The following is a 25061-nucleotide window of genomic DNA, read 5'->3' on the forward strand; positions in this document are numbered from 1 at the left end:
ACCACGTTGGAAGACTTAGGCTACCTGATTTCAAGACTTACTAAAGCACAATAATTAAGATCATGTGGTGTTGGTAGTAAGATAGACATAAATCAGATGGAACAGACTAGAGTTCCCAGAAATAGACTCCTACACATACAGGTAACTGGTATTCCACAGAAAGGCCAAGGTAATGCATTGTGGAAAGGATTAGATTTTCCAAAAATGATGCGGGAACAACTGAATAAGCCATATGGAAAAAAATAATGAACTTTAAACTTGCGCTCTACACAAAAATTGACTTGAAACAGATAATAGACCTAAATGTAAAAGCTAAAACGGGAGAGAAGCTTCGTAGCTGTGGCAAAGATTTCTTAGGTCACATAAAGCACTAACCCTCAAAGAAAAAAAATACAGTAAATTGGACTTAATCAAAATTTAAAACTTGTGTTATTTGAAAGACACCATTAAGAAAATGAAAAGCCCAGCCACAGACTGGGAGAAAATAAGGCAAATTTATATCTGACAAAGGACTTGTATTTAGAATATATAAAGAACTCATAACTCAGCAAGAAACCAAACAACCTACTTTATAAGTGGACAAAAGATTTGAACACTACACGGAAGGTAAACAAATGGCCAGTAAGCATCTTTGCATCTGCTTGACATAAAGTCATAAAGGAAATGCAAGTTAAAGCCCCAGTGAGATGCCTTGCACACCCATGACAATGGCTAGAACTTAAACTCACAATACCAAATGTTGGCAAGACTGTAGAGCAGCTGACCTCATATACATTGCTGGTGGGAATGTAAAAGGGTGAAACCAGTGTGAAAAACAGTTGGACAGCCTCTTATAAAGTCAAACATACACTTACCGGGACCTCCCTGGTGGCACAGTGGTTAAGAATCTGCCTGCCAATGCAGGGGACACGGGTTTGATCCCTGGTCCAGGAAGATCCCATGTGCTGCGGAGCAGCTAAGCCCATGCACCACAAATGCTGAACCCACGTGCCACATCTACTGAAGCCCACACACCTAGAGCCCGTGCTCCGCAACAAGAGAAGCCACCGCAATGAGAAGCCCGCGTACCGCAATGAAGAGTAGCCCCCGCTCGCTGCAACTAGAGGAAGCCCGTGCGCAGCAGCGAAGACCCAAAGCAGCCCCCCAAATAAATAAATAAATTTAAATCGACTATACTTCAATAAAATTAAAAGTTAAAAAGAAAACAAAACAGAAAAAAACGTACACTTAACCATGTAACCCAGCAGTCCCTCTCTTTGGTATCGATCCAAGAGAAATGAAAGCCTATTTCCACTCCAAGACTTGTATTCAAGTGCTCACAGCAGCTTTATTTTCAGTAGCCCCAAGCTGGAAACAACCTACATGCCCATCGGCAGATGAATGGGTGAACACACTATGTTGGAGGCGTATTACGGAAAAGTACTCAGCCACGAACACGGCAGCGTGGATGCGTCTCAGACACAAGCCAAACACCAGAGGGGACGTAGCGGGTGATTACATTCCCGTGGAAGCTTTCTGTCGTGATCTGGTGGGCTTGACTGCAGAGACCCAGGAGGACTTCGAGGGTGATTGTGGTGTTCGTGGTGAGCTAGGTGTTTGCATTAGCGAACACCACACATTTTAAATGAGTTAAGTTTTGTGGTATATAAATTATACCTCAACGTTAATTTTCTTTGAAGTGACATTGTAATCTTGGCAGCAGTGCAGACTTTTCGATCTGGAGTGGTCCTTAAGAGACTGTTCTGCACACCAGTGGGCAGACAGGGGAAGGGACCCAGGGGCCCGGTGGCTGGCCAGGTTTTCTCACTTCCCTCCTGGTGTCCTTTTAGTAATCGTGCTGCAGCAAACAGGTGGCACCTACCATCTGTCTACACTTGCTAACGCCCCAGGGACCTTGGGCTTTGACAGAGAAGCCTCTGTTGTGTGCGTCAGTCCGTGTCTGTAGCGTTCAAGGTGAATGAGTCGGTGAACCATGCTGCACCAGATACACAGAAGTCCCGTCTCCCGTCTGGAATGGCAGGGCCGGGGCGGCGCAGCTGATCAAGCGGGGGACGCTGAGGGTAAAGGGAACGCAGTGACCGGGGCTGCTGCCGGCAGGAGAGAACCGTCCTGAAAGCAGCGCGGCTCCTGGCTGGCCTGCAGCACGCGGAGCTGCTCTGCTCTGTGCCGGGGGGCGGGCGGGACCCTTGGTGAGGCCCCTCTTCCTTCTGTCTCCTAGGAGTATGCCCAAGCCAGGTTCGATGCCTATTTCGACCAGAAGAGGAAGCTTGGGGTGTGACTGGGGAGGCCCGCCTGCGCTGCATCCCTGGACTGCGCGGGGGCGGCCGAGCCCGAGGGTCCCTCTGTGCCCCGACTACTGTACCTGCAGCAAGAAGCCTCGGACGTCTCGCTGCCGAACACGGATGTGTATGATATGACAGACTGTATTAAAATTGAGGAACATTTATTTCATATCTTGTTTCCGATTTCACTAGGACTCTGACATGAGATCAGGAAGCAGAATTAAAGTACACTCTGCAACAGTGCAGCATCTCAGACCCCCTTAATCTAGAGAAGGCGTTTTCTACTGCAGTCAGGCGGGGCGAACAGCAAGAGTAAGCAGTGTCCCTGCAGACGCCTCTTTGGTTAACGGTGATCTCTAAAGGATGTTAATGACCGCGCTGGTGAACAGCGCTGACCGGGCTTCCTGTAGGTAACGGGTGTGTAGGGCGGCGAGTGGGCAGCGACACTGCCGATGCCCCGCGGCCTGACCGCGGTCCTGGGAGACGCAGACCGCCCCCGAGGTGTGGGGTGCACAGAGGCGGGGGCGACTCTGGCTGCCCGCTGACTGCTACCTGTCATCCGGGTTTTCCTCTGCAGGTGAATCTCAGATGAATCTCACCCTAACTGGATGCAGCCCCGCCATGCCCTCTAACTGAAAGTGCTTTATTAACTCCGGCTCTGGGGCAGGCAGTGGGCCGTGGCCACAGAGGGCCAGCAGGCTGCACGGGGCGGGGACACGTGGGCACACATGCCCGCCCTGGCCCCACCCACCCACCCACCCAATCCACTTTCCTGGCAGGGAGCGGGCTGCTTTGTCCCACACTCTGCAGCCTTTTCCCCTCCACCTCTGCTCAGCCTGGAGCTGGGCTCTTGTGACAGGGCCGGCTGCCCGCCCCCAGGCATGGCTGTGCCCCAGGGAAGCCTCCTGCCGCCCCGGTGCTGGGGCCTCGGTGGGCTGGGTGCGGGAGGGAAACCTTGCCCTCACTGCTCCCCGGCGTACCTCACGTGGTCGTTCTGGTGGGAAACCGCAGCCCGTACGTGGAGTATGGGGGCGGGAATAGAGTATAGCTGTGAAATCCGTATGTATTAAAAGTCCTTTGGGATAAATTCTTTTTTTTTTCACTCTGAGCTCTTATTTGAATTGTTTTTTGTGCATACATTCCTGCTACCACAAAGACTGTACTATACAAACAATAAAAAAGGTAAGAGTCCATCCTCTGCCGTCACTCTCAGATGCATCCCTAGTCTCGGGGAGGTCTCCGGTGCGTCCACCCGGCTCTGGAGGCAAAGCCCTTGGGCAGGAGGGAGGGGGCTGTCCAGGAGATAACTGAACGGCTGGGCCAGGGCAGGAGGGAGACTTCCACTGCCCGGCCTTCTAGACACCGAAAGTTTTAACCAGGTGAGTGTGTTATGATATCCAAGCAATAAGACTGAGTCCTAGGGACTTCCCTGGTGGCACAGTGGTTAAGAATCCGCCTGCCAATGCAGGGGACAGGGGTTTGAGTCCTGGTCTGGGAAGATCCCACATGCCGCAGAGCAGCTAAGCCCGTGTGCCACAACTACTGAGCCTGTGCTCTAGAGCCCATGTGCCACAACTACTGAAGCCTGCATGCCTAGAGCCCGTGCTCCGCAACAAGAGAAGCCCCCGCAGTGAGAAGCCCACGCACGGCAATGAAGAGTAGCCCCAGCTCGCCGCAACTAGAGAAAGCCCACACGCAGTAGCGGAGACCCAGTGCAGCCAAAAATAAAGTTTTTTTAAAAAAACCAACAGCCCTAGATGCTGCTTCCCTGTGTGTGAGATGGTAGAACACAGCTCCCAGCTCCTGCCTGTGCCCACAGGGCCCGACCGGCCTTGCCCGCCCCCTGCCCCCCACCCCCAGCCTCTCGTCGCTAAGACACCAGGCCCTCTCGCGCTTCCCCCTGCCAGGCGGCTGTGGGGTCAGGCTGCCTCACGTCCCCTCGCTGGTTGTCACTTTCATTCTCTGTGGAATTCCTGGGATGCCCATCTGTTCATTAGACCTTACGCTCACCGGAGCAGGCCTGTCCCCAGTGCAGGTGACCCCCGTCCCTGTGTCTCCTGATGTGACCTCCACGCCCCAGGGGCGCCCCCTCCCGTGCCTTTGCGCATGCTGGTTCCACAGGAGCCAGCCCCCTCCAGCCAGGCTGCCAGCTGTCCACGCGTCAAAGCCAGGGCAGGGCCAGCTAGTGTCTCCCTGGGGTCACACCTGCCGCCCACCCCCGAAACATGCCACGTTCTCGGCGCTGGGGCCCTGCTTAGGGTTCCCCTCACCTGCCCCACCCTGCGAGTCTCTGCACAGCTCTCCTCCCCAGGAAGGTAGAGCTTGGAGTCCTGGGCTTGGGCCAGAGCTGGAGACGCACACCGCTCCCTCTGTTCCTAACCAGACACTGCTCTCAACGTTTCTTGGAGCCAAGTCTCTGCCAGGCGTGTCATACCGCAGCCAGACAGCCCCTCATACCCCAGCCCCTTATACCACCCCCCAGCATCTGGGGGCCCTGAGCGGGGCAGCCCTGGGCTCTGGAGGGACAGGCTCCTCCCGGCAACTGGCCAGATAAGAGCCACGGTGACCGGGCCAGGTTGCAGGGCCCGGCCTTCTGGCTCGCCGCACCCAGGACGTCTCTGCTTTCAAGGCAGCCTTTGTTCCCAGGGCCTCCAGCCGGAAGAACCACTTGGCAGCTCCTCAGCAGGAGAAAACGAGGCCTCTGAGAAGCACTGGCTCTGCCACCCAGCTGGTGGTGGGACCCAGACCAGAGAGGCCCGAGGATGCCACCTCCCTCCCACCAGCGGAAGGATGGCCTGGGAGCAGGACTGCCCACCAGGGAGGGATGGGGGAAGACTGGCCTCTGGGGAGGCAGGGCCTGGAGTCCGGGTCTGCCCTTTTCTGACCTTCGGAGCCCTGGGCAATTCTCAGGGTGCCCTGGAGGAGCCTCTGCCCTTGTCTTCGGGAAGGTGGCCTTGGGTGTGACACCACTGTCCCATGTGGCGTGCCGGGTCCGGCTCAGGTGTCCCAGGCTGCTCTCTGCTGCAGAGCATCTTGAGTGCCGGGGGCCAGCGCCAGCACAGGGACGTGAGAATATTGGCCGATTGGTGCCAGGCACCACCCTCCATACCCAGGGTAGCCCAGACATCATCGTACAGCCAGTTTGCATATCCCCAAGGATGGGGAGCTCACTCCCCCTGGCCCAGCCTGGGAGGACCATCTTTCTGAGCTAGAATGTACTGGAAACAGCCCTCCCTGGGCCTAGTTCTGGCCCCCTTCACCCCAAGAGTCTGGGATCATCGCAGATGTGCTCGTGGGTCCTCTCCTGACATCCTGAGGCCCCAGATCGTAGACCAGTGGCTCCCACTTCCCCCCACCCCACACCAACTTCAGCTGCAGAGACAGACATAAGGGAGACGGGCACAGAGGCTGGCATGGTGTCCATCCAACCAAAAGGCTCCCAGGGGCAGGACCAGCCCACGCCAGAGCCCAGGCTCCTCCACACCCAGCCGCCCCGGCCCCTGCCTCCCAGACAAGACCAAGACGCAGGTCCTGGGCCTTCCCCTTTATTTCTTCCCTGCTCAGCAAGGCAAGGGCAGGGCTGTGGGCACTATTCACCCTCCACAGCGAAGGTGAAGGGGCTCAGCTTGTAGCCAGTACCCGAGTAGAACTTGTTCTGGAACTCCACCCTGGGGTGAGAAGGGAGAGCTGGTGAGGGGACGCCCCCCCCGCGCCCCCACCCCGTGCTGCCCACACCAGCCGGGCGGCCACTCACCAGTGCAGCCGCAGCGCGTGCAGGAAGGCCGAGAGGCCCTCCATCACCAGCAGGATGGCTACGGTCATCACGGCGAAGGCGGCGAAGACGGGGACCAGCACCACAGCCGCCACACCCATCTCGCCGCCCAGGCTGAGGCCGGCTCGCATCACCATGGCCCACAGGACCTGCGACAGCTCTGCAGGTGGAGGAGGGAACCGTGGGGACCACCAAGGAAGCCACGCCGGGAAGCCACTTCGGCGTCCCGAAGCCCACCCTCCCCGTGGGCCAGCGGGGGACCTCCTCCGACGTCCCCCCTTTACAGACAGGGATACTAAGAAGTGACCAGAGGAGGCCATCCATCCCGCAGCCGGGTGTGGGAAGGAGCCGGGACTCACGGGCGTGGGCCAGGCTCAGGGCCCAGAGGCGCAGGTAGGAGGCTGTGTTGGAGATGCAGCCCAGGCAGAACTCGATGGTGTGGATGGCTTGGTGCATGAACACCTCGGACAGGACAAACTGGGGGGACAGGCGGCAGTGAGGGGCGAGCGGGGCCGGCAGCCATCCCCCACTCAGGAAGGCACCATACCCACCTCGGCCTCCGCCTGGTCCCCTGCGCATCCTGCCTTCTCCTCATCAGAGCCCTGGCTGGCCAGGGACGTGTCATGCAGGTCCAGAAGCCTGGCCGTGTCCTTATCCTAGAGGTGGGGCAGCGGCGTCACAGACCCCCAGCCCCAGATGAGGCTCATGTCCCAGACAGGACCCCACCCCCAGGCTCCCCTGCCTCTACCGGCTGTTGCCTCCTCCGAGACTGGCAGCGGCGGTGCTCCCAGTGCAGGAACAAGGGCGTGCCGAGCAGCAGGATGGGCACCATGACCAGGGCCAGGACCACCAGCGTGGGCTGCACCACCTCCTGCGGGGGAGGGGGCGACGGTCAGGGCGCCCCTGCGAGCCACCAGCCAGCTCGAGCCACGCGATTCCACAGGGGCCCAGGGAGCCCGCAGCCCACTCCAGCCCAGGGCCCCTCGCTAGGCAGGGACGTCGCCCCGTGTGGAATTCCTCTGGGCATAGAAGCCACCATCCCTGCTGGGAGCTCCCAGGGAGGCCCCTCGACCTCCCTGTCTCACAGCCTCAGGCCTGCATCCAACTTCTTGGACGAGGATCCTGCAGCTGAGAGGCCCAGCCACCAGGGCGCCCCAGGGCAGGGTGTGAGGCCCCCCACACACACCCCGCCCTGCCCCAGCCTACCTGCCCGGAGAAAAGCGGCCGGTTGGTGGGGCTGCTGGAGAAGAGGAACATGTTGATGAAGTGGATGAGGATGCTGGGGGCCGAGGCAGCGCTGGCAGCCGTGACTCGCAGCCACTTGTAGGCGACCAAGAAGACGAGGTAGCCGAACAGCCCCAGCAGGAAGACCAGCTCGGGGAGGGTCTCCAGCAGCAGCCGGTGCCACTGGCCGAAGTGCCTGGGGCAGGAGGGGAGCCGGGTCACCAGGTCACCCTGGACCTGCCCGGCCCCCCACTCCAAGGCCCCCTGTCCTCACATGTGGTTGAAGACTCCCAGGACCACCCCAAAGGTCATGTGGGTGACCCCCAGGATGACGGACATCTTCATCTTGAAGGAGTTGAGGAAGCTCAGGTGGTTGACAGCCAGGCTCCAGACCTGCGGTGGCGGGAGGGATGGGTGCCGTGAAGGGGCCTCTCCACCCGAGTCACTCCCATCAGCCTGTTTGCCCCTCCAGGGCCTCCGCACAACCCATCACCTGCCCGACGAGGGGCAGCAGAGGGGAACAGTTAAGAGCACAGACTGGGCCGGGCAGCCTGGGCCCCAACCCCAGTTCTTCCTAGCTGGGTGACCTTGGGCATATAACCTCAGCTTCCTCACCTGTAAAATGGGGACGGTACTGACGTGCTCCCATGGAGCTGTCACGAGGACTAGACATAAAATCAATTCAACAAGGGCTCAGAACGGTGCCTGCCTGGCACAGAGGGGACTACAGAGCGCTGCCCTTATTAGGACTCGCTTCTCTGCTTTTCAAGTGGCTGCAATGCAGGCCCCCCTGCCAGGCAGGCCCTAGTCTAGGGGGGCTCCTGCCTCCTGCACCCGGAACCGGGCCTGGTGCTCGGGAGGGGCTGGGCGAGCGGGGAGCCCCGGACCCGCCCTCCCGCCTGCCACCACCTCCGACAGGCGGCCGGGACTCACCGGGTCGATGCCGAAGGGGTATGGTCCCAGGAAGACGCCGGTGACGTTGGGGTCCAGGGAGAGCAGCGGCTGCTGGGCCAGGAAGGCGTCACTGTGACAAGAGCAGGCGGGCTGGTCAGGGGCCTGGGGGCCTTGGGGCTGCGGGGAGGGTGCGGCCAGGCCTCACCTCCAGCCCGACTGATTGGCCATGGCCGCCACGCTCCAGCCAGAGGGGAAGACGGCCGTGGCGCAGCTGAAGCACTCGTTGTAGATGAAGCCGGTATAGACGGAGAACAGGCCCATGAGCAGGAGCAGGTAGCGGCCCCCAAAGAAGGTCCTCCAGATCTGGGGGGGCAGGCACGGTGAGAGCCGGCCTGGGTCCCGTGCTGTGCCCGGACCCCCCCCCTCCCCCTCCCCCCGTACCACCCACCCCGTCACCCCTCACCTCGTTCTGCGCCGTCTTCATGGCTGGCCGGTTCTCGGCCAGCACCATGGCCAGGGCGAAGAGAAACATGAGCAGCCCATGGCCCACGTCACCGAACATGACGGCGAAGAGAAACGGGAAGGTGATGATGGTGTAGGGTGCTGCGGGCAGAGGGCCATGCGGTCAGCCAGGACCCCCATCCCTGTACAGGATGCCACAGAGGCTCCCCAAGCCAGGCTCCGGGGCCCCAGGAGACATGAAGGTGGTGTAGCCAGGCAGGGATGCCACACCGCCTGCCTGCACTCAAGATCCAGGCACTTACTAGCTGTGCAACCTTGGGCTAGTGTCTTAACCTCTCTGAACCGCCACTGCCCCATCTGCAAAATGGAGATAAAAATACCACCATTTTATAGGGCTGTTATAAATGAGTTTATCCATGGACAGTACCTGGGAGCCCATAAATGCTCAATATAACGTTAGCAGTTCTAGCTATTATTATTTACGAGAAGAGCTTAAAGCAGAAGCACAGAGAGCCAGCCCAGTGGTAGTCCTGGCTGGCACACGGCAAGTTCCAGAAGGCCGAGTTGGTCACTTAACCTCTGGGGCCTCAGCTTCCCTTTAGTAAAATGGGGAAATTTTCTCATAAGTGTTAGGATTCTAATGCACATCCCAGTTATGGGTTGAATTGTGTCCCCCACCCCAACAAAAGATATGCTGGAGTCCTAACCCCCAGTACCTTAGACAGTGACCTTATTTGGAGATACAACCTTTATAGATGTAACCCAGTGGAAATGAGGTCATTAGGGTGGGTCCTAATCAAATATAACTGGTGTCCCTATAAAAAGGGGGAAATTTAGACCTTAGACACATACACTGGGAGAATGCCACACGAACATGAAGACAGCTGTCTGCAAGCCAAGGAGAGAGGCCTGAACACATTCTCCCTCACAGCTCAGAAGGAACCAGCCCTGCCGACACCTTGATCTCAGACTTCCAGCCTCCAGAACTGAGTGACAATAAATACCTATCGTTTAAGCTGCCCCATCTGTGATGCTTTGTTACAGCAGCCCTGGCAAACGAACACCTCCGCAAAGCTATTGCTTTGAGAGCTGGTGGCATATTACCAACCGTGGATATCTGGTGATCAGGCCTGCTCTAACCGGACTGGCATCCGCTAACGCAGAGGGACCATGGGCAGGTGAAATGGGCTGGGGGCCCCATGTCAAGCTCCCAGACGCTGGTCCTGCAGGGTCAGCAGGCCCCAGAGGACCACGTGACCCTGGTCTCAGTCCACACGGCTGATTCCATCCTCATGTGCTGCCTGTACCGCCCCGGGGACCCCAAACCCTGCCTCTCGCCCGCTGGATGAGGCAGGACCCTTCCCTGGCCTCCCATAAGGGACCTCATCACGGTTCACCCTCACACCCATTCTTTGGGCTGACACAGAGATGCACTGCAGCCCCTACCCAGTGACACGGGGGACGCTGGGCCACTGGCCACACCACAGCCAGCCTGCTGCAGGGAGGGTGGTGTCTGGAGGGAGAGGAACCGGGCGGATGACAGGCCAGGTCCCACAGGCCTCAGGAAGGAGGAGGGGGCCAGGAAGGGAGGAAAGCCAGTGCCTGCTGCCCTCGGGACGGGCACTGGCAAACGGGAGGGGGCTGCCACCACCCAGCTCCAGCCTGTTGGAGGTGGGCCATGTCGCCAAATCTCTCACTTTTCGCCAGTCTTGAGAAAATGCAGACTTTTGCGAAAACTCCCACTTTAAACCCTGGCACCCGCAGCAGACACGGAGGCTCTGCCCACGCGGCTGCAGCTCCCTTGGCAGCTCTGTGCAACCCTCTGCCCAGTGGGCCACTTACAGAGCAGCAGCTTCGCCAGGCCAGTGAGCACCCAGGTGGACGTGCCTGGAGCTGACGGCCTCACTGCCCACCCGCCAGGGCTGGCAGATGACTGAGGGCGCTGGGTTTGAAAGCCCCGCTCATCAGCCTTGAGGTGGACACACCATAGTGTCCTTCGTGCTCTAGAGCTCCCTGCAGGCCCAGGCTGAGGCTGGACTTCACCTGAGACCGGCCCTACTCAGCTCTCCCCTTCCTGCCTGCTTCCCCGTCCCGAGGTCCCTTACTGGTTTCTCCCAGGAACACCTCTCTTAATAGGCCACTTGCATCAGAGACCCCATCTCAGGGTCTGCTTCTGGGAGGACCTGACCTGGGGCTGCACCCAGTTCAAACCTTTCAACGTGGGCAGACAACGTGGCCAAGCAAAACACATCCGCAGACGGATGCTGGCCTCGCGGACCGCTGGTTTGCAACCGCTGGTGATCATTAATCTTCCCAACACCGCTCAGCTATGTACCATTATCCCCATTTTATAGATGAGGAAACTGAGGCTCAGAGAAGCTAAGAAACTCATCAAAGTAAGTGAGTAGGACCTCCAACCTGGGCCATTCCTACCGCAAAGCTGCTATTCTTTGCACAACTCTGCTGGTTCCCGTTAGCTTAACAGCAGGGCAGTGGGGGTGTTTGTGGGGGATAAATGTGAAGCACCTCCACTGGACCCCCAAGAGCATGACCGGTAGTGCGCCTCTCATCTCAGGAGGGTGGGACAGGCCCAGGTGGGGACGCAGCCCTCCCAGGCTTCCACCCAGGGCAGCAGCTGAGCCTCCCGAAGGCCGGGGCTGTGGGATGTGACGGCTCTCACCGGGGTTGACCTCCTGGTAGCGGCCCACGCCGTAGGCGTCCACGATGCCCTGGAAGCTGGCCGTGAAGCGGTTGGTACGGATGAGTGTGGGGGGCATGTCCCGGCAGGGGATGCGGTGAACCACGGCGCTCACACCCGCCTCGCTCTAGGGCACCCGGCAGGCAGGCAGACAGACAGACAATACTGATGACAGGAGCCTTCAGGGACCCTCAGACCCTCCAGCCATGGCCAGCTAGAGATGGAGAGCACTGTGGGGACTTGCTGGGTGGGAGCCAGGGGACCCAGGGCAGCCCCTCCTCTCCTTGTGAAATAGCATGACCAGCCCCACCTGCCCCAGTTCAGGGGGATTCAGGGAGGGCCAGAGATTGGCCCAGAAGTCACTTGGGAAACAGAAGCGTGCTTCTTCCCATCCAGGTGGCCCAGGAGAGGGAGCCCCATTGCCACAGGTGAGCACCTACCACGGCGACCCCTGGAAGCAGGGTCAGCAACCCCATTTCACAGATGAGCCCAAGGCTCACTCCAGTAGGCCCAAGGTCACAGGGCCAGTACCTGCAGAGCCTGGATTTGAACCCGGTTTCTAACTTAACACCCAGTGCAGCTTCCAGGGTGTGACGGCCCATCCCAGGGCCTCTGGGAAGTCAGGGCAGGGAGAGGAGGGCTTGCTGGGCCAGGGCCATCACGGTGGACTCCCTGGAGGAGGATGAGCCCCGGCAAAGGTACGGCGCTGATGGCACCAGGAATGGGAGATGTGTTGTGTGGAGGAAACCAGCCCCTGCCTGGCAGCAGGGGAGGGCGGGAGAGCCCCCCGATGCTCACCGAGCTGCCCTGCAGCGCCTGCTGCACTGTGGGCAGGTCGTGCGTGGCACACCAGGCCTCGGCGATGAGGCACTTGTGCGTGGTGCTCACGCTGCACTGGTTGAGGGCCAGGTACACGGCCTTCATCTTGCGGATCTGCACCTGCCAGGGCGGCAACAGTCTCTGCACCCGGCCCAGCACCTGGCTCAGGAAGCGCTCCGTCTCACCCAGGACCTGTGGCCAGAGCAGACTGGTCAGGAGTCGGGGGAGGAGCGGGGTGGGGGTGGGGGCAGGGAGGGTAGGGGTGGGGGGAGGCAGGGGTCCAGCCAGCCCACGGGCGCCCACCTCCTGCAGCTCTTGGCTCTGCTGATGCAGCTGCTGCAGGGCTGCGCGGCGGGCCCCCTCCTGCTCCTCAAATGGGAAGACGTGGCAGTGGAAGCTGGCAGGGAGGAGGGGGGAGGTGAGGTGGGCACAGGGTCCAGGGCTTGCAGAGGCTGAGTCTAAAGGGAGCCCACAGGGCAGTGTGGCAAACAGAGCGGGCTCAGTGGAGGTGACACGCAGGGGCCCAGGCACGAGGGCAGCGGGTGGCCAGCCCCCCACCCAATGGGGGCTCACCAGTCAGTGATCTTGCGGATCTTCTGCCCAATCTGCTCGCCCCAGTAGGAGATGAGGAAGGTCATCCACGTCTCAGGCTCACCCTGCCGGAGCGGGGCGCAGATCACCCTGCAGTCCCGGCTCCACCCAGCACGCACCCCAGCCTGTGTGCGCCCGGCCTGCTCACCGTCACGGGATCCTCCAGCTGCTGCTCCATGTCCCTGAAGCTGGCGATGAGGAAGCCGCGGCAGGCCCTCCAGAGCAGGCGCTCCAGGGCGGCGGCCTTGTGGGGCTCCACGGCACCTGCCACGAAGCTGCAGGGACAGGCGGAGCTGGGCAGGGGCTGCTCCGGCCTCCCCCCGCCTCACCCAGGCCAGGCACACCACCCCCGTCCACACAGAGGAGGCAGGAGCCCACCAGGCAGGGCCAGAAGAGACCCCCAGGGGCAAAGGGAAGTCCAGGCCTGAGGGCGGCTGCAGGAGGGCCCTGGACAAGAAGTCCGAGCTGGCCTGCCTCACCCCTGCACCAACCGGAAAGAGAGCGGAGCCGCCCCTCACTTACTTGACCCTCAGGTCCTGGTGCGGCCCCCCGGGGGACTGGAGCAGGGGTCTTCTTTCCATGGGCCCATCTGTGTGGCTGGCTGCCAGCTAGGAACCGAGAGGCACCATGAGTCCCGGCCCAGTGGGGCCTAGGGCCCCCACCCCTCCCCGTGCCCTGCCTGGGCCGGAGCTGACCGGGGGGCCCTGGCCCTGGCTCTGGCCCAGTACAGCCGAGTGGAGCTGCAGCTGGTGGAGCTGGGCCCGCAGGGCCTGCTGGTTGCCCCGCACGTCCCGGAGCTCCTGTGCTAGGCGATCCGTCTCCTCCTGGATACGCAGAAGGTCGCGGGGCAGGGGCGCCAGCAGCGCCCCCTCAGGCAGAGGCAGCGTCAGCCCAGCCCGCCGTACCTCCTCCTGCAGGAAGGCTGGGTGCAGAGGGACGGGTGTCAGGGGCGCCGGCTCAGGGGCCACCACCAGCCAATGGCCACTATTAGCCAAGGGATGGCTAACATCTAGGGAATTCCAACTGCCACCCCAAACTCCGCTGGCCACCAGCTAACTGATTCACTGAGTCTGAGACCCCGGAAAAACCTCAGGCTAAACCTCCATCCCTGCACGTCTGCTCCGCCTCCCCCCTCCCTGGGGCTCTTCTGGGCTGCTCTCCGTCCCCAGCCCCTGGCCTGGGTCCCACAGTGGTCTTCCGGCAGGTGGCCCTAGCACTGCAGGGGGATGAGAGCTTGCATGGAGGCCCACAGGGTACCTGCTTGACGACTCAAAACCTAACAATCTAACCATTAAACAGACATGCTCTATCCTCCCACCTTGCAGGACCCTCCTAAGAGGGGTTTCCAGGATAGAACCCAGGGCAGGGGTCCCTCTTGCCCAGGTCCAAGGAGCTGCTCCTTGGGGGCACCCGACCCAGGATCCTGGCCTCTGCCCATCCCAGTCCATCTGCAGCAGAGAGAGCTCTGTCCACGCTTCTCTCCTGCTTAGGGACCTATGGGTGGCTCCTGGCGTCCAGAGGATGAAGTCCCGAGCCCTCATTCGGTATTCAAGGACTCTTCCAAGCCGGGCCTGGCCGGGACCCTCTGCTCAGCTCACCCAAGAACACCCCAAAGATCCCAGGTGCCCTGTCCTGGCTCTGCAGGGCCTGGTCCGGACCTCCCTTCTTTGCCATCCGCCTGGGCAACTCGGACTCTTCCTTTCAGACCGAGCTTGACTGGCGCCTCCTCCAGGAAGTGTGCCTGGGGTGTGGGCCCAGGGCCAACTCACCAAAGGTCTTCTCCAGCTCTTCACAGCGACGAATATCTACCACGAAACGTCTCTGGAAGGCACTCACCGAGGCGTTGAGCTGTGGTTGCCAAACGGAGGGGTCAGTTTTCCAGGCAGAGGGCCAAGGAGGTCCCCCCACCAGGGCCCAGGCCTGGCTCTCCTCAGGCCATAGCTGCCTCCCCCAGAAAGGTGCTGAGTACACTGTGACCCTCCAGATGCCCAGCTGAAGACACACCAGACCCCATGTGTCCTGGGAAGGGTGAGGCAGGGCCCAGGAGGCCTGGCTGAACCCAGGCTGGGGCAGGGTGGTCTCAGTTACGAGTAAAGCCGGTCTGAGAGCAAAGTATCTATGGCAGAGGTTGCCGGGATTCAAGCAGGGCCGGGGGTCAGTCTGGGGGAGATGGTCCACCGTATGAGACACCCAAGGACGAGGCCTCCCCCCACGCCCACCCCGGCCCCACTCACGTCTCTGAACTCCACAAGGCCCAGCTCCCCAAGCTGGCTCACGCAGGCGTAGGCAGCAGCTGTGGGCAAGAAGAGCTGGACGAGCACCACCTCCTCACTCCGGAACATGGAGCCCATGGTCCTGCGGGGCCGGCAGGGGTGGGAGCTCAGGCGGGTGGGGTCCCAGGCAGTTCCCCACCAGGTGTGAATTCTGGGTTCACATGATCCTGCAAGGTACCGCTACCACCCCTATCTGACAGATGGGGAGACTGAGGCCCGGGATGGCTCAGTGGGGTGCTGAGGTCACACAGGAAGTAAGCGGCGCAGCTGACCTCACAGCCGGACCCACAGTCCAATGTCAAGCTCCTTCCCAGCTGGCTCTGCCCCGTCTGAGACCCCTGCCCCCACCCCTAGTGGCTCCTAGGGACACTGGCTCTTCTCACCCTTGGCCCCTGCTCCTGCTGTCCCCTCTCTGTGATCTGCCCTCACCCGAGATCCTACACATCCTCGGGGCCCCAGGCCAAGGGCCACCTCCAGCGCCGGCCACCTGACTGCCCTCGCCTTTCCACCCTGGGGAGCATCCTTGACAGGAACAGCAGGGCTGAGGTGCTCCCCATCCCCACAGGCAGCCAGGGCCCTCCTCCCTCCCTGCGGGTCTGTGGGCGCTGAGGGGTGGGGGCCTCCTCTGGGACTCGGGAAGGGTAGAGAGGACAGGCAGGGGGCGCTGAGGAAGCGAGACCTTCCCCTGAGGCCCAGGCTGCCTGGCAGCAGCCTAGCCGGTAGGGGCCGAGGGAGGAGCCCTCCAGGTGTCGAAACCAACAAAAGTGAAACTGTGGAAACTGAAATGGGCAGGAAGGGCCTGGCCGGGCCTTTGCTCAAACGCCGCCGGCAGGGCAGGGGGAGGGCCAGGGTGGCCTCCCTGGGCCCTGTAGACGCCCAGCCCACAAGCCAGGGCTCCATGGCCACTGCCCTTGGGGCCCAGGGCCGGCCCCTGCCCGTCTGTGGGACTCAGTTTCCTTAGCTCTCAAATTGAGCGGGGGAGGGGAGGGGACAGGAACAGGCCAGAGCCCCGCTGAGAGGGTGAACATCTAACACCCCACCTGCTGTCTGGGCTGGGGCCTGCCTAGTTGGTCACTTCCTCTCCTGGGTCTGGTTTACTTAAATGTAAATAGGAAAAGCAGCCCCTTCCCCAGCCCCGGGGAGAATAGAAGAGAGAATGCGGAGAGACAGCTGCGGGCTGTGGAAGCACCAGGCCCTGAACAGGGAAGGGTGGGCAAGAGGGCCAGGGACCAAGGCTCTGAGCCCTACCAAGCTGTGATTAGCTGTGTGTTCTCTGGGGAGTCTCTCACCCTCTCTGGGCCTCCACTTCCTCTTTGGGTGAATGGGACTTGGCCGCCCTGCCAGAGACAGGACCTAGGTGGGGAGATAAAAATAACAAGGGCCCCGTGTAACTCCCTCACCCACAATACCTCATTTAAATCTAACAGCAATCCTTGGGGGAGGGGGCTCTGTAGCCCTGTTTTATAGACGGGTCAGCAGGTGACCAAGCCAGGCAGGAGCCAGGCCCTGGGGCTGCAGGTTTGGAAGTCCCAGCCCACAGTATGCACTCAGGGGAGGGCTGTTCTCTGCCCCAGGTACCCCAAAAGGCTGGGCTGGCCAAACGGGGGTTGTAGGGAGCTAGGTCTGGGGATCCAGGCAGGGCAGCAGCCCTGGGGCCTGGGCACATCCCTTGGATGGGACAAGCCGTGGTGAGCACAGGGGTGCAGAGACCTGGGCAGATCCCTTCCCTGGCATTTCAGGCCTCCACTGTCTCATCCCCTCCCCCTCATCCTCCCTGGCCCCTTCCTGAGCCAGGGGCCACCCCAGCGACATTTACAGAACAAATGAAGGTGCCTCCGTCCTTCAGGGTCCAGACTCTAGTCACTCTGTGCCCCTCTCCTCCTGCTCCCTTGGGAGGCTGGAGGCTTAAGGCCAACTCCTCCAGAAAACCACCAGATCTCTCCTCTGAGCCCCTGGCCCGCCACGATGAGCTGGGCTGGAGGCGAGGGTCTGCGTGCGCTCTCTTGTAGCTCCGCCTCTTCCTAGTTGGGTGGGCCGCAGTTTCCTCATCTGTAGAATGGGTCCCTCCCTGCCAGGAAGATGCAGCAGAGAAAGCTCTGAGCACCACCTGGCCCGGCACAGCTGAGCTCAATACTACTTGCTTGTTACAGGCTGTTAACACCCCCATTCTCCGCTTCTTTCTCCTCTCAGTCGCCTCTGTGGCCCCCAGCAACGGCTGACACCCGCGGGCCGGACGACTGAGCTGCCTCTACTGACCCAGCTGGGTGGGGCCCCACGACCCCCCCCCCTTCCCGGGGCAGTGGGAAGCGAGGGTGGCAGGCAGAACTGGGGGCTCTGCAGCCCCCGGCTGAGGCACTTACCCCCGGGTCGGCCGCAGGCGGCGCCGCTCGGCTCTGCTCTGCTCTGCGCAGCTCTGCACTCCCAGCTCTGCGATCCCGCCGCGGCGCCCACGCAACTCACTTTCCGCGGCGGGCGGGGCCGGGAGGGGCGGGGTCAGGGAAGCTCCGCCCCTGGCCCGCCCCAAACCTCAACCCGGAGTCCTGGGAGCTGGAGCACGGGTGGGAGGCAGGCCCTGGGCTGGGATTGCCTGGCGGCCTCACTTCCTCGCTCCAGGCTGGGAGACCATTCGGAGCTGTGGGTCGCCTAATCCGGGCGAGGAAGCCCGGAGACGGGAGTAGACACTGACCAGCGCCAACCGCGCACATCTACGTGGCCGGGATGTGGGGAGATGCCCAGCCTAGGCCCAGCTCCGGGGCTACAGGGTGGGATCTCCACCATCTAGAGGGCTCACTGGGCTGATAAGACCCCAATACGCTCAGGCCTGGGGCCCAAGACCTACGTGTCCCCACCTCTAGGACCCCCTCCCCCTTGCGTGAGGCCGCAGTTACACAGGTCCTTATAGCTTCCTGCTTCTGACCATCACCTTGGACTCCAGGACCAGTGGTCTGGGCAGGCGGCTGCCCTTCTCTGGGCCTCTTTCCTCAATGGCAGCAGGACACCCAGGGCCTGGTGCCCGCACCCAGCAGGCACTGGGCAATGCTCTGCCCTGGCTGTCCCTCCTCCTGTGGCTGGATGTGTCCCCATGACCTTGCTGCTACTGAGTTCCGTGCAGTTTGTCCTATCGCGGCACCCACAACCTGGGGCTCACGACTGTCCAGCTGCCTGCACTTTGGACAGGCCAAGCCTGCACCCGCTGGGGCCCCTCAGCTCTGGTGATTCTTGAACCCCGACAGGGCAAGGGCCTGTGAGAGGTGGGGGGAGGGTGGGCAAACGGAGCCCCAGAGCTGGGCGCTGGCAACTGAGTCACAGCCAAGGCTAGTGTCTTCAGCAAAGTGGGAGACACTTTCTGGGGCACGGAGGGGCTACTTTCAAGGAATAACCTCAACACAACCAAACTGAGTACCAGTGGGGGCCTCGGATCAATACTTCCTGTTCAGGGCAAACTGGAACTCCATAATGTTACAAAATGGCGTTAGAGCTGCACTCTGACCCAGCAGTAAGGGAGAGAATCAAGTCAGGAGCTGGATAGACTCAACCATTTTATTTATTTATTTATTTTGGCTGTGCTGCATGGCATGTGCAATCTTAGTTCCCCAACCAGGGATCGAACCCACAGCCCCTGCACTGGAAGTGTGGAGTCTTAACCACTGGACCGCCAGGGAAGTCCCTAGACTCATCCACTTTAAATGAAAGTATTCTATTTACCTGCGTACAGATAGAGGCTCCATGTCAAGCATCTAGTGCTGGTTATGTGTGGGAAAAGCAAAACTAGAGGCGATTTAGGATTTTCAAGCCTGCCTTTTACAACCGGCCTTGTTTTTGGAGAGCTCCTGCCCCAGCAGACAGCCGGACTAGCGGTGCTGGACTCGTGGACACTCCCCGGGCTCGTCTTCCTTCCTGGTCCTGCACTTCTCACCTCTGTGCCATTTTGTGGGTTCAAAGGGCCCCAAAACCTTGGCCAGTGGTGGGGCCCACACAAGTCCTGGGCCACTTCTGCATCAGGAGATGGCCCATCCTGGCCTGGTAAGTAGGTCCAGGTGTCAGCAGGGGATCTGAGAAGAGGGGCTCCCTGGTAATGAGCTGGATAATCTGGGTTTCTTTGCTGCAGGCCTTCTCAGAGCCTTGAACGTGCTATCATGCAGTGCCTCCCCAGAGGGGAGGGGCACTTGGGGCATTTCCCACACTTACGGGTCCACAGAACACCCTTCCAAGAAGCATCTTGGGAGATCAGTGTTTTGTAAAAAGCACTTTTGGAAATAATGGAGCAAGGGAACTCCGAGATCTCTCAGGCCTGAATTCGTTTTTTCATCAGATGCGTGCTGTGTGACCCTGAGCAAGACACTTTGCCCCTCTGAGCCAGTTTCCTCACTGCTGAGAACGAATTGAAATCCTCTCACACCTCTTAGCACCAAGTTAGAGGGGGCTGTTTTTGGCTACTCTACTGCCACTGGGCTTGCGTGTGGCCCTGGAAGGAACCACATCACTTGGCTGGGACTGCAAAGCAGGAAGTCCTGAGCAGCAGAAGCCAAGCCAGCAGCCTAGTCTGGGGAACCTGGAGAGAAAAGCGGATGTGGCTAGAGGAGAGGCAGAGCCAGCTCACAGGCAGCAGGGCCTGGGTCACCCCCTCGTGACTGTCACCCCACCCAGAGCAGGCTTTCCCTGCCTCCCAACAAGGATGCCCTGGCCTTTCCAAGTTCCTGCTCTTGAGGTATTTCTGCCTGCGGCCTTGGGAGAGGCTCTAGGTCCTTAGGGTCTCAGCTGTGGGTGGCCCTCAGGAGAGGACAGGCCCCAGCCCCACCCCTTGGGCACACAGGATTATGGGAACAGTGGACCTGGGCTAACCTCCAGCCTGCGGAGCCTTGGGGAATATGCCCAGGAAGATGTGTGGGCCACACGCTGCCACGGGCCTGGGCCCAGCCACGGGGAGGGCCTGGCAGGTCCCACAGAGTCGCACAGGAGGGCGACTCTGTCTGAGGACCTGGTTCAATGGAGGAAGCCACAGGCCGTGGTCAGGCCGCGGACGGTCTTGGCCTGGACGGCGGACTGATGACAGAGGCGGTGGGGAGGTCAGAGCTCTTTTATTGGGCAGAAGGGGACCTCGGGCCAGCCGGCAGGCCGGTCACCGGTAGAGGTAGTCGGCCTGGATGTTGGCGGCGATCTCGGCCTCCCACTTGTCCCCGTTGTTGAGCAGCTTCTCCTTGTTGTAGAGCAGCTCCTCGTGCGTCTCCGTGGAGAACTCGAAGTTGGGGCCCTGCGAGCGGGGGAGCAGGCGCAGCCACGTCAGGCCCCTCCGAGGAGCTTCCGCCCCGGCCTCCCCCCGGGCGGGGCCCGCTCACCTCAACGATGGCGTCCACAGGGCAGGCCTCCTGGCAGAAGCCGCAGTAGATACACTTGGTCATGTCGATGTCGTAGCGTGTGGTCCGGCGGCTGCCATCGGCCCGAGGCTCAGCCTCAATGGTGATGGCCTGGGGGGTGGCACAGGGTACTGTCACCTGCCAGCCACGCTGGCCCCAGGCACAGGATCCAGGCCCCGCCACGGCTCATTCCCACTCCTGGGACTGGCCCCCCGGGGCCTACAGAGCGGACCCTCTGTCATCCACTCTCGGCCCGCGTGTACCTTTCCTGACCCCTCTCCTAACAGGCCGCCCGGCGCGGCTGTGACGTCGGCCTCCGAGCGCTTGCCCTAGCTCACATTCTCTTGTTTGTTAACTGCCAGCACCTCCTGCCTGAGAACGTGAGTCCCACGAGGAGAGGGCCGTTGCCTGCCTTGTTCACCATAGCACTTGCAGCCCCAAGGGGTCCCACCCTGTAAAAAAATGCCCCATTACTGTCGGCTGTATGTTGAACAACCTTCCCAATTACATCTAGTTATCCCCATTTAATGGATGAGAAAAGTGAGGCTCAGAGAGGTTGAGGGGTTTCCCAAAGCCACACAGTAAGTGAGGGGCAGAGCCCAGACTCAAACACAGGTCCTTAACTCTCACTTCCTGGGCGCACACTTGCACCAGCTGGGGGAAGGGGTGGCCTGGGGCCTCCCACAGCTGGGAGGACCTTCAAAGGGATGTGGTAAAGGCCCTCAGATGTCCCCAGGAGTGTAATGCCCACCACTCCAGTGGGACCTTTGGCTATTAGCCTCATCTCTTTGTGCCTCCGTTTCCTCATCTATAAAAATGGGGGTAATAATCTCTACCTCCTAGAGTTGTTGCAGAGATGAGTCATGAGTTTGGCTCAGTGCCTGGTCCACAGCCGGCACTCACTGTCTGGATGCCACCACTGTTATTATTTTTGGGGGGCTCTCCTATGTGCTCCAGGTCAGTGGCTAGACTGGGGACAGCAAGGCCACAACCTGTGGCCTGCAGGACCTGGGAGTGGTCCAGGAAATGAGGCAGGTTGTGGACAGGAGCCATCCCGAGTCACAGAGATGTGGCCTGGAGCAGCCGCTGGGAGGGGGTCGCTGTGTGGACAGTGAGGACCCCTGAGCCTGCTGGGCTCCTGCCAGGCACATCCACCAGCCCAAGAGCCCCAGCTGTGTCTGTGCGTTTCTGCACTAACAGTCCGTGCGGGAACCTCCAACAGAACCAGATGCCAGGGGCTCAAAGGAGCAGCAACCGGGGGCAGTGAAGGCCTTGGCTGCGGCACACGTGTCCCTGGGTCCGGTCCTGTGGCGGGCACACAGGCAGCGCTCCTGAAATGGCTGCTGCATCCGGGTAAAAGTGGAGACCCTCAGGTGCCGCCTCGTGGCTCGAGGCCTGGGTTTCACGCCCCCGACCAGACCCGCAAGGGCAGGACCCACATGTGTCAGGTGGCCTGCTCAGGGCTGGAAGTTTCCCTCCCCTGACTCACTGCCTCTGAGTCAGCTCCCATTCACGGGGGGAAGTGGCTCAGAGCGGGAAAGGGACTTTCTGGGGACACCCACCTGGCAGGGGGGCCAGAGTTCGGGCCCAGGGCTGCCCACTTCACTCTCTCTGCAGCAGGCTGTGGCCTCCCTCTCCCAGTGGCAGGGGCCGGGGGGCGGTCAGTTGGGGTCAGGGGCTCACCTGGGCTGGGCAGACGGCCTCGCAGAGCTTGCAAGCGATGCAGCGCTCCTCCCCGGATGGGTACCGGCGCAGCGCATGCTCGCCACGGAAGCGTGGGCTCAGTGGGCCCTTCTCAAATGGGTAGTTGATGGTGGCTGGCTCTCGGAACAGGTAGCTCAGGGTCATGCCCAGGCCTGGGGGCAGCACAGGCACGGTGGGAGGGGGCCCTCCTCCCTAACACATCTGTGCCCCCAACCAGCCGGCCTCCCCCCTCCCCCCAGGGCCCACCTCGGATGAGCTCGGTCCACAGCAGGGTCTGAGCTGCCCGGTCGGTCACCGACTTCATGTCCATTGAGGGCTCTCGCATGTTCACATATTCTGCAGGGGAGGCAGGCAGAGAGGCCGTGGCAGGAGGCCTCACACAGGCCCTCCCCAAGGACTCCAGCTCAGGGAGATGACGCCTGGCCTCCTTCTAGGTGCAACAGCTGGGCCCCCCAGGGGGTTTGTTCATTCACCAAACCTCCCCCGCCTCAGTGAGCACCCTTGAGGCCAGCCTCAGGCCCTGGGCAGTCCTCGCCTGCTTCTCCCTGTGCCTGTGTGGCCAACCAAGCCAGGAGTTGATGGGGGTTGGAAGGGGCTTGGGTGCTGGGGTCCTGATGAAGAGGCACAGCTCCCAGGGCTCACAATTGGCAGCTTCCTCCTTGTCCCACACGGGGAAGGTCTGAGATCATACAGTGTAGCCACATGGAAAGCCCTCCACCCCCTGCAATGACAGACCCTGCCCCCAAGAATCATATTCAATCTTGATCACCATCCTCTTTTTACAGAGTGGAAACTGAGGCTCCGAGACGGCGAGCCCCCAGCAAAGCCAGGACCAGAACCCAGGCCTTCTCCCCTGCCTCCGGCAGGACCATAATCAGAAAGCCTGAGGCTTGAGGTGCCCCGGGACTCACTGTAGGTGGCTGCCACTGTGCTTCTGTGGAGGCTCCGGCCACTGGGATGCCCTGCAAGGACAGGGGTTATGCTGTGCAGATGCGACCTCATGCTAGGAGGCTGGGCCCCTCACACCCAGGAAAGGCTCCCTTGGTCCTACCTGCACGTGCGGCCTGGGCCAGGGCACGAAGCAGCATGGGCGTGGTCAGGCAGCGCATCTGTGGGCAAGAAGACAGTGAGGCACAGGTGGATCTCAGACAGGCATGGTTCCCCACCCCCACCCCCACCCCCGGGAACCCTAGCATTGCAGGAGCCTTTACCCTCGACCCCAGTGCCACTGTGTCAGCTTGTCCCTGCTCACCCCCATTCCTGTCAGAGGCACAGACGGGCTTCCTGTTCCCAGGTGCAGCCCCTCCCGGCCTCCAACCTGACCCAGGTTAACACTGCCAACTGCCACCGGCATTTATTCAGAGCTCACCGTGCCAGGCACTGTGCTAGGGGTCAAGCGCACTGTCATTCTGTCCACATAAGGACCTCAGAGGGAGGCACAGATGAGAAGCCACAGCTCAGTCGTGTTAAGTGACTTGCCCAAAGTCACACACTGAGGGGGTGGGACCAGGATGTGAACCCAGCCCAGACCCCTCCCTTTACACCCCCAGCCCCCGCCTGCTGAACCTTTTAAAGGCTTAAATAACCCTCAAGATCAAATTCCTCTCCCCAGCATCAAGGCCCTTCTGGAACTGTCTCCCAGCCGGCCAAGTGACCTTGGGTTTTCTCACTTGTGAAATAGGAGGTCACGAGAATGGAGGGGGCTCGAAGATGCCAAGGGTTTAGCCCAGAGCCTGGCACTTAGCCGGAGCCCAAAAGTGCCCCTCTCGTGACCTGTGACCTCTAGTGGGACCATTTCTTTTGACCGGGGACTTCAGTGCCAGGCGCCCAACCCGGCTTCTTCCCCGACCTTCCTCATGACCTCTGACCCGACGCGCGCAGGAGGTGCATATGCGCCCCGAGGGTGCCGGTTTCCCGCCCGCTGCACGCTCAAGGACACAGAGGCCGCGGGTCCTGAGGGGGCCGAGATAAAGCCCGGGCGCGGAGCCGGCGGAGCCAACGGGGGCCGCACACTCGACCCCGATGCCACGCTGCCCAGGCTGGGTCTTAACAGCTGAGCCCCGAACACCCAGCCCGGAACACCCACCTTGAATCGCTGCCTCCCCTTCCAGTGCCGAGGGACCTGTCCGTCGAGAGGCGGAGCCTACATTCTGGGATGCTGCCATTGGGCGCGGACTCTTCATGGTGTGGTCTGATTGTCTGGTGGCGCAGCCGAAAGAGGCGGGATCGAAAAAAGCTTTTCTCCGATTGGCTAGGGGAGCAGGCAGGCGCTTGAAGTGGTGTAGAGCGCCGCCGGGTTGGGTGCGAGAAGTTAGTGAGCCGGGACTCCCGAGCTCTTGGAGGCGGGACATCCGAGGCGTGGTTTAAGGTTGCTTCTCCTGTCGGACCCGGCACCCTGGGCCGGAGGACATCCGCTCGGCTTCGGCAGCGCGTGTGTGGTAACAGTGATGAGAATCGTAGCCTGTGGTGATTCCGCGCGGGAACCATGCCTACTCTATGCTAAACCTTCATCCTGGCGTCTTCATTTAATCCTCCCGGCAGCCCTGTGGGGAGGAACGATTATTTTCGCTTTACAGATGGGGAAACGGAGGCACGGACTTGTGTAGTAACTTGGCCCAAACCTTAGATCTGCGAAGTGCGGCCGCCTGAACCACTCCTGGATCTGTATGACCCGGGAGCTCCGTCCCTCAACAGCCCCCAAACCCGTGTTTCCTCCCAGTGAATTGTGTAGCAGAGGGACCCCGGAGGCTGCGGACACTGAGAAAGCCCCTGAGGCCGCCTGTGTGTTGGGGGGAGTGGAAGGTGGTCAGGGAGGGCTTCCTGGAGGAGATGATATCCAAGCAGAGCTCAAGGAGGAGTCGAGCAGAACCAGAAGGGCCAGAGAGCATGCCCAGCTTCTGTGCGGAGGTCCATCAGAGAAGGAGGACACATCCAGTGCGTTAGAAGAGGACAAGGATGGGTTGGCGGTGGTGGTGGTGGGGGGTCGTG

At 60.9% G+C, this 25061-nt stretch overlaps 3 protein-coding genes across 10 annotated transcripts in view; 1 reads left to right on the forward strand and 2 right to left on the reverse strand.

Annotated features, from left to right (window-relative positions):
• Positions 1 to 3475, forward strand: part of CHKA (choline kinase alpha) — a 62336-nt gene extending 58861 nt beyond the window's left edge. For all 3 annotated transcript variants that reach the window (XM_082626633.1, XM_082626634.1, XM_082626635.1), the window contains one exon: positions 2219 to 3475. In XM_082626633.1, the coding sequence (XP_082482759.1) occupies positions 2219 to 2278 (60 nt within the window). In that variant the 3' untranslated portion in view covers positions 2279 to 3475. The remainder of the gene's footprint in view (positions 1 to 2218) is intronic.
• TCIRG1 (T cell immune regulator 1, ATPase H+ transporting V0 subunit a3) lies at positions 874 to 17649 on the reverse strand. Of its 5 annotated transcripts, none has more exons than XM_082626628.1 (21): positions 17376 to 17649; positions 16305 to 16368; positions 14977 to 15097; positions 14512 to 14590; positions 13438 to 13664; positions 13265 to 13350; positions 12891 to 13017; positions 12725 to 12807; positions 12455 to 12548; positions 12131 to 12343; positions 11315 to 11459; positions 8636 to 8775; positions 8378 to 8535; positions 8212 to 8302; positions 7553 to 7671; positions 7261 to 7474; positions 6803 to 6925; positions 6606 to 6710; positions 6414 to 6531; positions 6037 to 6214; positions 874 to 2054 (listed from the first exon to the last, which is right to left on the reverse strand). In XM_082626628.1, exons 3-21 carry the CDS (start codon positions 15091 to 15093, stop codon positions 1949 to 1951), a joined length of 2523 nt encoding a protein of 840 aa, XP_082482754.1. In that variant the 5' UTR covers positions 15094 to 15097; positions 16305 to 16368; positions 17376 to 17649; the 3' UTR covers positions 874 to 1948. The 5 variants fall into 5 exon arrangements, with proteins under 5 accessions (XP_082482754.1, XP_082482757.1, XP_082482755.1 ...); XM_082626631.1 differs by having other exon boundaries at positions 16264 to 16368; XM_082626629.1 differs by lacking the exon at positions 17376 to 17649 and adding an exon at positions 16832 to 16885.
• A 2428-nt stretch (positions 17650 to 20077) lies between these two features.
• NDUFS8 (NADH:ubiquinone oxidoreductase core subunit S8) lies at positions 20078 to 24262 on the reverse strand. 2 transcript variants are annotated; one of them, XM_082627005.1, is made up of 7 exons: positions 24160 to 24262; positions 23125 to 23182; positions 22985 to 23035; positions 22320 to 22409; positions 22053 to 22225; positions 20352 to 20480; positions 20078 to 20266 (listed from the first exon to the last, which is right to left on the reverse strand). In XM_082627005.1, exons 2-7 carry the CDS (start codon positions 23180 to 23182, stop codon positions 20135 to 20137), a joined length of 633 nt encoding a protein of 210 aa, XP_082483131.1. In that variant the 5' UTR covers positions 24160 to 24262; the 3' UTR covers positions 20078 to 20134. The 2 variants fall into 2 exon arrangements, with proteins under 2 accessions (XP_082483131.1, XP_082483130.1); XM_082627004.1 differs by lacking the exon at positions 24160 to 24262 and adding an exon at positions 23443 to 24115.
• Between the last annotated feature and the right edge of the window lie 799 nt (positions 24263 to 25061).

This window comes from Mesoplodon mirus, assembly GCF_964341445.2.
Source record: "Mesoplodon mirus genome assembly, chromosome: 7".
NCBI classification, from domain to species: Eukaryota; Metazoa; Chordata; class Mammalia; order Artiodactyla; family Ziphiidae; genus Mesoplodon; species Mesoplodon mirus.

Coding starts and splice junctions, on each gene's coding strand:
- TCIRG1 (XM_082626630.1), bottom strand. CDS start 15,093: ATGGGCTCCATGTTCCGGAGTGAGGAGGTGGTGCTCGTCCAGCTCTTC. Junction 13,018..13,264: donor CACCAGGACCTGAGGGTCAA/GTAAGTGAGGGG, acceptor CTGTCCCTGCAG/CTTCGTGGCAGGTGCCGTGG. Junction 12,549..12,724: donor ATCCGCAAGATCACTGACTG/GTGAGCCCCCAT, acceptor CCTCCCTGCCAG/CTTCCACTGCCACGTCTTCC.
- NDUFS8 (XM_082627004.1), bottom strand. CDS start 23,481: ATGACAGTGCGCTTGACCCCTAGCACAGTGCCTGGCACG. Junction 20,481..22,052: donor AGGCCGTCTGCCCAGCCCAG/GTGAGCCCCTGA, acceptor GCCACCCCCCAG/GCCATCACCATTGAGGCTGA. Junction 20,267..20,351: donor CTGTGGACGCCATCGTTGAG/GTGAGCGGGCCC, acceptor CCCCGCTCGCAG/GGCCCCAACTTCGAGTTCTC.